Source organism: Osmerus eperlanus, chromosome 3 (assembly GCF_963692335.1).
Source record: "Osmerus eperlanus chromosome 3, fOsmEpe2.1, whole genome shotgun sequence".
Lineage (NCBI taxonomy): Eukaryota > Metazoa > Chordata > Actinopteri > Osmeriformes > Osmeridae > Osmerus > Osmerus eperlanus.
Genome location: NC_085020.1, coordinates 22764418 through 22779569, shown reverse-complemented (window position 1 = coordinate 22779569; position 15152 = coordinate 22764418). Strand labels below are relative to the sequence as shown.

Here is a 15152-nt window from a genome sequence, read left to right as displayed (position 1 = left end):
AATCACATCTGTCCCCTCAGCGCAGCTCTCCTCCAATCACACCTGTCCCCTCAGCACCGCTCTCCTCCAATCACCTGCCTGCTATGCAGACAGTGTGGGTGTGTACCATGTTACCCTGGTCCTCAGGGCCCACTGTCCTGCATGTTAACCTGGTACTCAGGGCCCACTGTCCTGCATGTTAACCTGGTACTCAGGGCCCACTGTCCTGCATGTTAACCTGGGACTCAGGGCCCACGGTCTTGCATGTTCTAGATGTTACCCTGCTACAACACAACTGGTTGACAGACCACCTTCTTACACGGTACACAGATCTTGTTCTCAGGCTTTGAAGGGAGCACAGCAAGTCAGTGTAACTGTCACATCAGGAACGAGTTTCCCATGAAAATGTTACGGCAGGTTCATATATTTCAGTGACGTTTCAAATTCTCCTCTACCACAGTAATGTGTTGAGGCTGACTTGGCCACAGGCTCACACACGCCAGTGAAACTGGCCACACTGCTGGTTCTGTCACAAGAGGTTTTCACATTGTAATCCTCTTGCCTCTCAACTTGTCAGAAGGTTTCCATTCCAGAAAAGCCCTGACAAACACAATGAGGTCATTGGCCACAGATTTAACTTAATTTATGGTATCGTCGTGGCAACAATTTAGAGTCTCATCCTCTGATGCTGGGACAAAGTGGTCTTTAACCGTTCTGCTAACACACATGCTGCTAGCACACTAGCACATTGTGCCATAGCGCTCTACAGATGCCTGGCAGATTTCTCATCAGCAGTTGCAGAAAGGAAGTCATGGACAGTGGGGAATGACAAGCTTGTCCAGCTCACCCCGTCCTGTCATCTCCCCTCCCTGCTTCCAGCACAGCAGCTTCCCAACATCCCGTTTAATATCACATCAAGTCACCTCAGACTTTCTGTTTGTTGCCCTCCCAGCTTTGCAAAGTGCAGTGAGGCGTCACAACATCGACGCGGAAGCGACTCATGTGCTGACCGCCACCGATGGCGTCGATATTATGCGGAATATAAATCGCGGTTTGAACAACATGGAAAGCTTGCGCTGCAAAGATTGGCACATTTCCCCCATCTGATCCAGAAGAACCGTCGGGCGTTCAACTCAGCATCTTCAGCTTGCTTCCTGTGGTGGCGTTATCTACTATCCTGATAACCAGGAGGAAGCACACAGGCCAGACAGCTCACATGAAAGCTCACAGACAGCTCACAAACAGATAGCCTACCCTCTTCTGAAGACACAGCGGAGTAATGGCTGGCAAGGTGACTCTCCTCGCATGGAAATTCATGCTTCTCCCTTCAAAACAACAATTAAAAGGTGAAATCAGCCGAACACACATCCTGGTATTCTAAGTCTCAAGAATGATGTGAGCTGCGTCTCCCGAAGCAGAAGGCAGCTTCTTACCCAGAGGGTTTCCAAGAGCAGAGAGAGTACAGTACAGCAAGGTTCCTCCTACATGAGCTTTGCCACAGTGAGGTTTATCCACTAAGTGTGAGACACAGACGGACAGAAGTCTTTCCCTAGAACCCTAACTCCTCCTTTGTCCTTGGAAATGTTTAACGTTCCCCCCCCCACCCAACCCCTCCGGCTCTCTCTTTCGGAAAGACACTACCAGAAAACAACACTTGATAAAAATAGTTCTCCCGGGGAACACAATTATAACGCTGAAGGTCGAAGAAAGCTAAACTTACCTCCTATCAAGGTTATGAATTCCAGGGGAAAGCAGATAGCATTCGGAAATTAGCAGCCACATCCCAGTGACTAAAAACAACATGTGGTCGGTCACCAAGTACAATGTGAGGTTTATTACTGCCCACTAGCTACTGTAGGTGATGAAATTAAATATATAGTATTTGAATACAAATATGTTCACCAAATGTGCAAACATTAAATGTCATACACAATCATACAGTATCATCAACCATGACTGGGTGTTTTAAAAGGACTTGAACCAACTTCAGGCAGTGCTTAACTTTCGTACAAACTACACTTCTGATATAAAGTTGAAGAAAAAGATGTGACCAGAGACACAGCTACTTGATCTGACTAGGGAGGGGAGAGGGGGGGGCCAAGTCAGGCTGAGTGTGTGTGTGTGTGTGTGTGTGTGTGAGAGAGAGGAGGGAGAGAATTGTGGGGTCCAAAATAGCTCTGCAGCAAGTTGTTCCCACAACCACAATTGCCACAATTCATTATCCACATCTGTTTTACTGTAAGGGTGAACAAAGAGGGCCTTGTGAAAATGGAATACTGTCTCTAACGTAGATAACTGACATTTATAGGTATACACACACACACACACCAATAAATGTGCAGACCAATAAATGACTATATGTGGATAGATAAAATGAGTATAAAAAAATATGTGCATGGTGTCTGGGGTATTTGAATTACATTTAACTTCCAGCTGCATAGACAACACATCATAGAAATGTAGATTATTCCTTACACCCAGTACACACAGACAATACTATAATTAACTACAACTACTTTGTCTTGAGTAACTAATCCAAGGGGAGCATGAACCAAAGCGTCAGTGAGGGCAACTCTTCATCAAAAAGCAGTAATGCAATTAGCAGAACCACACGGTCACAGTCGAAGAAGAAGTAGAAATGCTTTGTCTGATGCGGCCCACACAGGCACAGCCAGGTCCAGCCCAGGCCTCGTATGCAGGGCCAGAGCACTGGAGACTCGGACAAAAGATATATATAAAATACGCCTACGGATGCCGTCATGTGCAGGAGAGAGGCTCTCTAGATGGAAAGATAAGCATGTTTCCTTATCATGCAGGACGACGATTCCTGTTCCTACGTGGACTCCAAGACCACGTGTGTAGACAAGGGTGTGTGTGTGGTACAGCGTGAGCCTTCCTTAAACCCAAATAAATAAAAGCTAAACAAACAAAGCTCTACCTCTGGCTAAACACTGCACACAGCAGAACCGACACAGATCTGGAAGCTTCTGAGCTGCTTGAATCCCCACAGAAACGCACAGCCTATACACCTCCAAGGTTCTCACTTCAACGTCATCTTCCTCTTGTGCAAAAACAGCGTTCAGGTAAGCCCATGCAGCACTGTTTCGTGGGAGTACGACTGCTGATTGGGAGGGAGAGGAGAGTTGGGATTCCTTCCAGAGTAGGAGCAGGCTAGGGGGGCTTGACACCAGCGACCGTCCTCCTCCACCCCTCATGTGACCAGGGGAGCAGGCCTAGCCCTGGGAGCGTTTATCTGGAGCCACAGTGTATCCTAGAGAGCACAGACAGACAGACGCTGCTAGCTATCACGCAGCACATGAACAACAGACAGGCAGACGTTGCTAGCTATCACACAGCACATGAACGACAGACAGGCAGACGTTGCTAGCTATCACACAGCACATGAACAGACAGACAGACGCTGCTAGCTATCACAGCCCATGAACAACAGACAGACAGACACTGCTAGCTATCACAGCACATGAACAACAGACAGGCAGACGCTGCTAGCTATCACAGCACATGAACGACAGACAGGCAGACGTTGCTAGCTATCACGCAGCACATGAACGACAGACAGGCAGACGTTGCTAGCTATCACGCAGCACATGAACGACAGACAGGCAGACGTTGCTAGCTATCACGCAGCACATGAACGACATACAGACAGACGCTGCTAGCCATCACACAGCCCAAGAACGACAGACAGGCAGACCCTGCTAGCTATCACACAGCCCAAGAACAACAGACAGGCAGACGCTGCTAGCTATCACACAGCCCAAGAACGACAGACAGGCAGACGTTGCTAGCCATCACAGTCCATGAACAACAGACTGGCAGACGCTGCTAGCTATCACGCAGCACATGAACAACAGACAGGCAGACGTTGCTAGCTATCACACAGCACAAGAACGACAGACAGGCAGACGTTGCTAGCCATCACAGTCCATGAACAACAGACAGGCAGACACTGCTAGCTATCACGCAGCACATGAACAACAGACAGGCAGACGTTGCTAGCTATCACACAGCACAAGAACGACAGACAGGCAGACGTTGCTAGCCATCACAGTCCATGAACAACAGACAGGCAGACGCTGCTAGCTATCACGCAGCACATGAACGACAGACAGGCAGACGTTGCTAGGTATCACACAGCACAAGAACGACAGACAGGCAGACGTTGCTAGCTATCACGCAGCACATGAATGACATGGAATTAATGGAGCCTGATTGATAACGGAGTCTCTGCAGCTCTCATAACAAAAGGCGTCTCCAGACACACCGTCCTTGACCATGGTTTGATTTAAACAAGACCCCTCCACAGGCCCTGTCAGAGCGCAGGGCCTGCGACTTACCAGTCGACTCACAAAACACAAGCTAACGGCAGGAACTATATATTTGACCCCAGATGACTGAGCACGTGCAAGTGCGTCCCTGTGTGAAGTCTAATTAGACATACTTCCATTCAACTAATCATATAGCACACGAAAACCTGCCGATGACATTGAGCAATATGAGTTGTGCAATCGTTCAACGTAATGTGCGAACATACTGGCTGAACTAGAAAAGGGTGCAGTAAAGTTGAGCGGATTTCTGTGCGTTGTGTGAACTTTTGCTGACAAATGACTAGAATGTGCTGAGCCACAACCTTGAGGTCAATCAATCATCCACCTAGACATGTGTACACAAGGTATAAGTTCCTCCTGAGAGGAGAGTGATAGCTCTAGACTGGGGCAGACGGGCTGCAGTGCATCACATGGCTGAACTGAACACCAGCACTGTCTGGAAGCAGGGTGTCTGTCTGGGTGTGCGTCTAGGCCTGGGGAGAAGCCAAGAATCACTGCCCAGCCCCCAGCCCCAGACACCCAGTCTCTCTCTGCCACACATGACATGCACACACAGTTCAAGACATATCAGTCCACTCCACATAAACTAAGTCCTTAGAGCCCACTGTCCTGTATGTTTCCCTGCTCCAACACACCTGATTCAAATGAATGGTCATTATCAAGTTCCGCAGAAGTCTGATAACGACCCCTTCATTTGAATCAGGTGTGTTGGAGCAGGGAAACATCTATAAAGGGCTGCGTTTCCCGATAACGATGGATCGTAGCAATGATCGAGCAAAAAACGAAACCGTTGATATTTCTTACGTGCGTTTCCCAAACATGCTCGTAAGGAGTAGGCTAATCTATGGCTTTCAAGAGCTTCAAATTTTCAAGAGACACTTTAGCTACAATGTTTTTGGGAACGGCCCGTAAAACTATGATTTGTCGTGCGATGGATTCTACGATCAACTTAGGCTTACGACGCTTTCGGGAAACGCACCTCAGGACAGTGGTCCCTGAGGACCAGGGTTAAAAAGCTGGGTTCTGTGGTGTGGTCCTGGGGGCAGACAGGCAGAAAGGGCCTCGCCTCTGGGACCACAAGGAGGGTGAAGCCATGGGTCTCAAAAGCTCAGGTTGGGTTCCATCTCACAAGGTAGTAACACGAGTGTCTGGGTTAGGAAGAGCTGGGATTGTATAAGACGCAAACTTATTTTCTGTAAACGTCTGCTCTGCTGATAAACCAATTGCTTTCATTCCTACTAAATGTTAGTTTTAATGTCAACACTACTTACTAAACGTATACAGTATCTGAGCCAATACAAATGTATAACAGTAATGCAATATTCATAAAGGATCTAAAAAAAAAAAACATACCCAATTAAACAACTGAAAATCCAGTTTAAAATTAATCCTCACACAAATGAATTAAGCCTGAAAGTTTTTTGTCCTCAAAAGATAAGCGATATTAAAATGCTATGGAGAAGGAGAATAACAACATGCACAATGGAGACCACACTGTGTGAGGGGAACACAGCAGACCACACTGTGTGAGGGGAACACAGCAGACCACACTGTGTGAGGGGAACACAGCAGACCACACTGTGAGGGGAACACAGCAGACCACACTGTGTGAGGGGAACACAGCAGACCACACTGTGTGAGGGGAACACAGCAGACCACACTGTGTGAGGGGAACACAGCAGACCACACTGTGAGGGGAACACAGCAGACCACACTGTGTGAGGGGAACACAGCAGACCACACTGTGTGAGGGGAACACAGCAGACCACACTGTGTGAGGGGAACACAGCAGACCACACTGTGTGAGGGGAACACAGCAGACCACACTGTGTGAGGGGAACAGAGCAGAATCAGATTCAGAATGGGATTTATTCGCCATGAAAGTTTGCACAGACAAGGAATTTGCTTTGGCAGGAAGGTGCATACAATAAACATATAGGGACCTAAAATGTAAATATGTGGACTATCTATACTAAGGGTACATAAACTAGCAGTACTAAGTGGAATTAGAATTAAATAAAATATACAATAGACCACACTGTGTGAGGGGAACACAGCAGTCCACACTGGCTCTGAGAGCTGGCGGAGTTCATACTCAGAGGGTTCGAGGCAGTGAGGAGTTGGTGGCTTTGTTATGGAAATGAACCATGACACTGTAAAAGCGAGGGTGGCAGGCGTTCATGCCAACTGGTTTCTCAAGCCTGCAATAGCTTTTAAAGCAAAAACAATGTCAAAGCAAAAGTTTCTCGCACAGTTCAGAAGAGCCATTCAGTTGAACCCCTGATGACCCAGAGCCTGGTTGGTCACACACTGGCTGCCACGGTACCTGACACTAACGGCAGATTTCCCCACAAGAACCATCACCCAAACGTTCTACTGGTAGTTGAACAGTGCTAGAGTAGAGAGATCAGTTAGGTCTGACGAACTGGCGTTCTCAATGGTCTGGACACTTCCCAATACGCAGTTGTCCTAGGAATAAAAATAAATATATATACAAAACAAACCAGGTCTATGGTGGAGGTCTCCATAGTGATCCTGCTGTTTCCATGTCTAGGGTTTAGAGCGCTGGGACGATGATGTGACTGGTTTGTGAAGTTCTGCAGCAGGGTGGGTCGTGACCTCATCATTCTGGGATTGTGACACAAACAGCTGTTCAGCATGACATGCTCCCTTTGTCTCTCCCAGAACCCAGCAGTGGACACGGGTGAGAGAGAGGCTGGCAGAGCCTCCAGGTGCCAGGGAGCAGGGGACATCCCCCCCCGGGGACATCCCCCCCCCCCGGGGACATCCCCCCCCGGGGACATCCCCCCCCGGGGACATCCCCCCCCCCGGGGACATCCCCCCCCGGGGACATCCCCCCCCGGGGACATCCCCCCCCGGGACATCCCCCCCGGGGACATCCCTCCCGGGGACATCCCCCCCGGGGACATCCCCCCCCGGGGACATCCCTCCCCGGGGACATCCCCCCCGGGGACATCCCTCCCCGGGACATCCCCCCCGGGGACATCCCCCCCAGGGGACATCCCTCCCGGGGACATCCCTCCCCGGGGACATCCCCCCCGGGGACATCCCTCCCCGGGGACATCCCCTGGGTGTGTGAGGACCACGTTGACACGCGCCAAGGAGCCACGCCGCTCAAGGAGCAGGTCACTAAAAAAGTGTCATTCTACTTCAGCCTTGCTGAGAAACTCAAGGATTTATCCCCCTCCCTCGCTCATGCACAGAGAAGGCCAAATCCACGCTAATCCCACAGACTGTCTTAACAATAGAGCAGTGAGGGCATGAGAGAATTGCAATCACACCCTGATATTCAGATGCGAGTCTCGGGTCAAGTGTTGGGGGGAATGTGAGGGGCTCGTCGGAGAGCCAGTCATCGTGCAGAAACTGAAGCGCAGCAGGCCTCTTATCAGACCACAGAGGAGAACGAACAACAATCTGATTAGCCGGAGCGGCCTCACAAACCTCACAATGGCAGGCTCCACAGTCCGCTCACAGAGTGAGAAAAATACATGCTGAAAGCAACTCATTAAAGGCCGAGCGAGGTCTAATGCCGTTGATATTCCTTGGTTGGTTAGCATTGAGCTCTGTAATTTCAGGCTTTCCTATGAGTCAGAGGTCTAGGCTGAAACTCCCCCCCCCCCCCCACACACACACACACACACACACACAGACCAGACACATACACACACAGACCAGACACTGAGTAAGTGAGTGAAATCAACACCTGCAGTGATAGACACCTCCATGGAATGGGGGTTGGGTCAAACAACCACAGTCCTGGGAAAAAAAGGTATAGGCAAGATTTCTATTTTAAAATCCCTGCACTTTTGAAGCATAACCATAATTGTTAGCTTTCCAGCGTAATGAGTGTGCTCCTTTTTTAGTACATGACACAGAGCAGGACTCCCATAAATCATAAACTACTGTACAGATTACACACAGGCAGAAATCTAATCATACGTCTACAGCAGAAAAGCAACATTGCTTCTGAGCTGTAGTGCGTAAAACGGTAAGATTCGGATCTGTGTACGGTCCTGGGCAACAAATGTGTTTTCCCTCTGCTCCAGCAAGGCTATATTTTGAGTTTCACATCATGTTCGTTTAACGGCCTCTTTTAAATCTTAGTTCAGTCAGGATCTCACGGTCACATGGTGTGTGGATCGTCCATGAGTGCTGACTTGGCATTTTCGTTACCTCAATTATCCTCATTTTCATACTCACTCAACTGGTTTGTCGTTCCTCATGGCCTGCAGTTAAAAGTGTGATCACAAGGAAGAAACACGACACAGCTATGCGTGAATATGAATTTACACATGTCTCGCAGCTGTTTTCTGGCAGTCATCCCCATTTCAAATACATTTCAACACTGCCTGCGGTTTCTAAAAGAGATGGGGGGGGGGGGCACAGAGGAGGCCTTGTGTCTCCGGAGGAGGCCTTGTGTTGTGACTCCTTGCAATATGTCCCCCCAACCCCCACCCCTGATCGTGAACGTAGAGAGCGGTGTAGTGTAGAGCAGTGTAAGGTAGAGCGGTGTAGTGTAGAGCAGTGTAAGGTAGAGCGGTGTAGTGTAGAGCAGTGTAATGTAGAGCAGTGTAGCGTAGAGCAGTGTAAGGTAGAGCGGTGTAGCGTAGGGCAGTGAAGCGTAGAGCGGTGTTGCGTAGAGCAGTGTAGCGTAGAGCAGTGCAAGGTAGAGCGGTGTAGCGTAGAGCAGTGTAAGGTAGAGCGGTGTAGCGTAGAGCAGTGTAAGGTAGAGCGGTGTAGTGTAGAGCAGTGTAAGGTAGAGCGGTGTAGCGTAGAGCAGTGTAAGGTAGAGCGGTGTAGCGTAGAGCAGTGTAAGGTAGAGCGGTGTAGCGTAGAGCAGTGTAGCGTAGAGTAGTGTAAGGTAGAGCAGTGTAGCGTAGAGCAGTGTAGCGTAGGGCAGTGTAGCGTAGGGCAGTGTAGCGTAGAGCGGTGTAGCGTAGGGCAGTGTAGCGTAGAGCAGTGTAGCGTAGAGTAGTGTAAGGTAGAGCGGTGTAGCGTAGAGTAGTGTAAGGTAGAGCGGTGTAGCGTAGAGCAGTGTAAGGTAGAGCGGTGTAGCGTAGAGCAGTGTAAGGTAGAGCGGTGTAGTGTAGAGCAGTGCAAGGTAGAGCGGTGTAGCGTAGAGCAGTGTAGCGTAGAGTAGTGTAAGGTAGAGCAGTGTAGCGTAGAGCAGTGTAGCGTAGGGCAGTGTAGCGTAGGGCAGTGTAGCGTAGGGCAGTGTAGCGTAGAGCGGTGTAGCGTAGGGCAGTGTAGCGTAGAGCAGTGTAGCGTAGAGTAGTGTAAGGTAGAGCGGTGTAGCGTAGAGCAGTGTAGCGTAGGGCAGTGTAGCGTAGGGCAGTGTAGCGTAGGGCAGTGTAGCGTAGGGCAGTGTAGCGTAGGGCAGTGTAGCGTAGAGCAGTGTAGCGTAGAGCAGTGTAACATGGGCGCTCACCTGAGTTGCACTGCAGAGGCATTGGGAGCCGAGTGAGGAGGTGAGCTCGGGGAAGGGGTTGGGGACCGGACAGGACAGTGGCTCCTCGACCTCTTCACTTCTCCTGGAGGGCGAGACAGGCACAGTCCACTGATCATATTCACGGCTCAAAATATTTATGCACATTTCGTCAAATAACATTGGTTAGACATGTTTACCGGTATTCCTGTTCCGTGTTGCTATGACAATTTCCCCATCGAGAATCGGTTAAGTTCCATCTATCTATTTCCAGCCCACCACCGGAACCTTGAACACGGACAATGATGTGTCAGTCTCTGTCAGGACACACACCCCAGCCTCCCCCACAAGCCTCCCATTCCCCTCCCCTGTGACCCAGGACTGGAGTCCCATTCCCCTCCCCTGTGACCCAGGACTGGAGTCAGGTTGGGTGGGGGCTGCCTGAGCCCTATACGTTCTCAGGTATCGTTCGGGCTCTTCGTTGTCTAGGTTCGAACATGAGCAGAGAGGGTGAGACAGGGACACGAGCAGTCATAGTCTCTGAGCACCACCCACCACCACCTCCACATCCCTGCCCACTCCCAAACAGTCAGCAGACACACAGAGGTACTGCGAGACATGAAATAAGGCGCCAAGATAACCATTCTGCCCTCGCCTGCACTGAGACCAGTCCCTGTTCACCTAACCATCACTCAACTCTCAACTCCACCACCCCCGGTTCAGGATATGGTTAAACTACACTGTTTGCCCCCTTTCATAACCCTGTATGTCCCAGACAGACGACGATGATGGCACTGTCGAATCCTGAACACCTGAAAGCCCTCACGCTGAGCCGTGTGTTTATTTGCCCTGAGATAAGGGAAGTGGCAGCCCCGAGTTGCGCTGCGTGCTTCTGAAACGGCAGCCATTACGTTTCCATCATCAAGCGAGAGAAACAAACCGACGCGGGACTAGCCTGGGTGACAAAAGCTTAAAAATATAAAAATGGCCGTTAAGATGTAACATGGTGGTGAGGAAAAGGCCTCACGTCCTATAAGGTGTATCTGTGACATTTCTTTACAGCTCTGTAAACACACCAGTTACTAAGTTACTAATTACAAACTGCAAAGTAACAGGTGCTTGATTCGAAGCCAGTTCTTTTAGTGTACTATCACTATTGGGTAAAGCCCTTCACAGACAGTTGTGTATTCACTGCATCAAGTGTTTACAGGTACAAAGTACAGCAAACAAATAAAATCCCTTCAACAGGACCTCTGTGACCTGCTCTTGCAAATACAAAGGGGGTACTATTCTTGTGTAGGAGAGCACATTGTATGTGCTCACTAATCACATATGTTAAAGATTAACCTTAAAAGTAGTGAGTAACCGTATGAACTAAAGATAGATATGCTACTTGAGTTGCCGGCAAAAAGAATGGGATTGCAAGTAGTTACAAAAATACTGAGCATTAAAATACATTTAAAACTTTTTCCTTTTCCAGCGAAGCAGTCCCAGTCCTTCAGTCGAGTGCAGGACTGGGACTGAGAAACATGGCGTTGCCGTACCTATTGGCCTTGCAGAGAGCCGTCCTGGAGAGCTGGGTATGGGCAGGGTCCTTAGGAGCCCGGAGAGGGATGAGGGCCGGACTGGGAAAGACACTCGTGTTCCTCTCGGCACTCTGAAAAATGTCTGCTTTCTCCACGAGGCTTCTAGGCGTGTTCAGCTCCTCCAGTGTGTTATTCATATCACCACGAAGGCACCAGCTACACCCACGGCATCATCTGGAGCAGAGAGAACACCCACGGCTGGAGTGTGTTAAGAGCACAGTGAGGTTTGCCTGGCTGAGTTCCTCTGCTTACAGCACAGCTAGCATGCGCGCACACACACGCCTCTCCAGCTCATCTGCTGCCCATGGGGCTGGCCCAGTGGGGGAAAACTATCCCTCCCACCAAAACATGATCCACCACAATAAAGTTATTTTTATCGTGATGACTCCTAAAAGAGCCCTCCTCCTCTGCTCTGACACAGTGGCATATTCTAATCCACAGATCTGTTCTGTCCTGCGTTCAGAGCACACAGTCTGGCCTTTTGGTCTTCAAAATGTTCTGTTTGGCTTCCCACTACCTGGAAAGCAGCAGACCAGTACACACGCACAGACACACACACACACACACAGACACACACTCAGACAAAAGGTTATTCGTTGTTAGTACAGTACGCAACTTAGCTCTGTAATGAGCCCTGGAAGGCTGCCAGGGCTGTAAAACCAACTGTTCCTTTGTCATGGACTTCGTGCAGACAGCCCTGATGCACTTCTGTAAACAGCAGGACTGCTGTGTCGAGGCGACCGTGTGGATGTGCAGAGTAGCCGGGCTCAGAGGGCTGGGACGGGCTCAGAGGGCTGGGACGGGCTCAGAGGGCTGGGACGGGCTCAGAGGGCTGGGACGGGCTCAGAGGGCTGGGACGGGCTCAGAGGGCTGGGACGGGCTCAGAGGGCTGGGACGGGCTCAGAGGGCTGGGACGGGCTCAGAGGGCTGGGACGGGCTCAGAGGGCTGGGACGGGCTCAGAGGGCTGGGACAGGCATGTGGGTCAGATGTTATCCACATGATAACATCTGAGAAGTTATGTGATCCAAACACTGACTGGGGAACTGTACATGAGAGGGCTGCTAGTGCTTGAGGTAACATCTGGTAACAGCACTATCTTAGACTGGATGTTACTGGACAGCCTCTATAGGGAGTGTTACAAGTCTAGTAACAAGTATTCATACAGTAGTACTAGTATACAGCAGCTGTGGTACAAATGTCATTTGGTAAAAACCAGAATCAAAAACTTGGAACATTACAATCTATCATTGAGAACAGACCCCAACAGGCCTTCCAGCTTCTGAGATGGAACACATCTCGTCCCTATGCGATTCTTTTAGAAACGACCATTACTGAGGTATGCTTAGGCTGTTGTGTAATGGGTTCCAACAAAGCATGACGTTGAGGAGCCTTCATTACCCGAGCCACGCTGCGGTCTGCAGCTGAAGAGGCTCTCGTGTCGCAGCTGCTGTAGAGGCAACTCCTCCAATGAGATGGAAAACAGGACACATCTGTACCAGCCAGGGCTACTCGCCTCCTTTAAAGCACTCTCCGTGGAAAGGACGTTGTCTGGCAAGACACGCCACAGCGGACAGATCCACCTGGCTTGAGTTCCCCTTTTCTCTAAAAACACAACAACATGTGAAAAGACTTCTGTAAAGACCAAAACGACAGCGCCACAACAGGAAACAACCACACAGAGGACAAGACTGATGTGGAGATCAGGAGGGTGAAGGTACATCATGTTTTCAGCTGAGCATTTTAGAACAATTACAAGGAATGGCACTAGGGGGGAGAACGTGAGGCAGAGGCGCTCACACCGATGGCTGGTGGAGGCAGAGGCAGAGGCCCTCACAGAGGGCCGGTGGAGGCAGAGGCACTCACACCGAGGCCCAGTGGAGGCAGAGGCTCACAGAGGGCCGGTGGAGGCAAAAGCACTCACACTGAGGCCCAGTGGAGGCAGAGGCAGTCACTGAGGCCCAGTGGAGGCAGAGGCAGTCACACCGAGGCCCAGTGGAGGCAGAGGCGCTCACACCAAGGCCTAGTGGAGGCAGAGGCGCTCATACCGAGGCCCAGTGGAGGCAGAGGCAGTCACACCGAGGCCCAGTGGAGGCAGAGGCAGTCACACCGAGGCCCAGTGGAGGCAGAGGCACTCACACTGAGGCCCAGTGGAGGCAGAGTCTGGGACAAGGACACTGAGGCTGACGCCAAAAATAGCCCCTGGGGCTGAGACACATTTTTCTGGTATCAGTCAATGTGAATGCTGTCTAATTACATTAGTAGAAGACTGAAGCCCATACTATTTCAGGCATCGATGCTGCCTTGTCAAGTGTTGCCACCATGACAACTGGACAATAGACTGCAAAATCAAGTTTTTGCCTGTGTGCAACACACACACACCCATCAAGTCTAATATTAGAGAACGCAAACAAATCCATGCTGATCTTTGGTGGAACTAGAACAGGAATCCTTCAGATGCATGCCTGTGTGTTTCAAGTCAACTCTCTCTCTCCATGCCAACTCTATGTCTCTCAACCCAGCCTGGAAACACGACCATATTAGTGTTCCCCTGAGGAGCTGCACCACATCCCAACATTCAGCAGGGCTGAAAACCATCCATCTGGGTTCTCAATCCACTGCCGAGACAGTCTGCACTGACCTGACCTTGTCTCAACAGCCTGCGTGTTCCCCAGCACGTCTGCTACAACTGCTCCTCTCCACAGGGGCTGGGGGTCTGGAGCTAACAGATCAAACCCAGCGCTCCCATCACAGGGGTGGTTAATGAATATCAGCACATCTTCGCTCCACTAACCTCACCCCAAGTGAGTGACATGCAGGAACTTGATGTAATAAGCTCCCATGCAGGCACAGAGGTATCTCCTCCCCTGGGTCAGCAGGTACTGGAACAAGACGTTCACTCTGTCCCGGTGACACAGACTTTATGACAAGCTGGCCAAACTCTTTAGTCAAGGCTGTTCAATATGAACCAAGCCATGTTTCCCCAATTGGAGAAACAATACATGATCTCACCCAAATAACCACCTAGTAATAGCACACTACCCTAGGCCTATTTCCAGACACACACACACACACACACACATTCAAGTGGGTTGTGCTTACAGACAAGGTATAAATGGTTATTCTTAGCCTGTCACAGAAACACAGCATATATATGATCGAGTCTCACTTCTTTGACCTTTACAGCAAAACTGACTAAACAGGCTGACCATCTTCCAGCTGGCTTCGAGACCTCACGGAAACAACTTGAAGTTTCTGTATCAACACTGCTATACAAATAAACAAACGTCATCACCACGTAGACCCTGTATTACCACCTCGGACGACGCAGTTCTTTTTAACACACATTTGGAGAAAATGAAATATGAGCCATTACGTGCATGGCTGGTTGAACAGCTAAAATTCCGCTGCTGGATTAACAAAAGACAAAACCTCGTGACAAAACTGTTTGACGTTAAAAGATTTTGCGGGAAATTAGTTGGTGCTACAGCCCCAAATAAATCTGTTTAAACAGAATGATCATTGCGGGGAATCTTGAAATACAAAAAAAGCAAGCCCTCGGGACTTTTACAGTCAAGCAAACTTGGTTCAGTGGAATTAAGGTGAAATATCTATAGATATGGCAAACTGCCAGATACTGCATTCAGGCACTTCAGCAGAAGCCCTCAGAATCTGTGATGCGGTAAATCTCAAGTGATTTCTGTCTCACTATTAACACAGACAATATTCGTAAAATTTACAAAAAGCTTCATCTTGAACGTGTAAATAAAGCATTAAAGAAATACAGACAAATG

General features: G+C 49.6%; 1 protein-coding gene across 8 annotated transcripts in view; it reads right to left on the bottom strand.

The window, feature by feature from the left end:
- The window catches only part of grb14 (growth factor receptor-bound protein 14), a 30950-nt gene that overhangs the window by 14811 nt on the left and 987 nt on the right, over positions 1 to 15152 (bottom strand). For 3 of the 8 annotated variants that reach the window (XR_009929802.1, XR_009929803.1, XM_062457955.1), the window contains exons 1-2: positions 11319 to 11826; positions 9778 to 9880 (exon numbers count right to left, since the gene is read on the bottom strand). Coding sequence is in view for 6 of the 8 variants with exons in the window: in XM_062457955.1 (XP_062313939.1) it covers positions 9778 to 9880; positions 11319 to 11497 (282 nt within the window). In the remaining 2 variants the exon portion in view is untranslated. Of the gene's footprint in view, positions 1 to 1233; positions 1487 to 9777; positions 9881 to 11318; positions 11827 to 11976; positions 11996 to 15152 lie in introns of those variants that run through there. The other 5 variants (XM_062457956.1, XM_062457957.1, XM_062457959.1 and 2 more) reach the window with 4 other exon arrangements.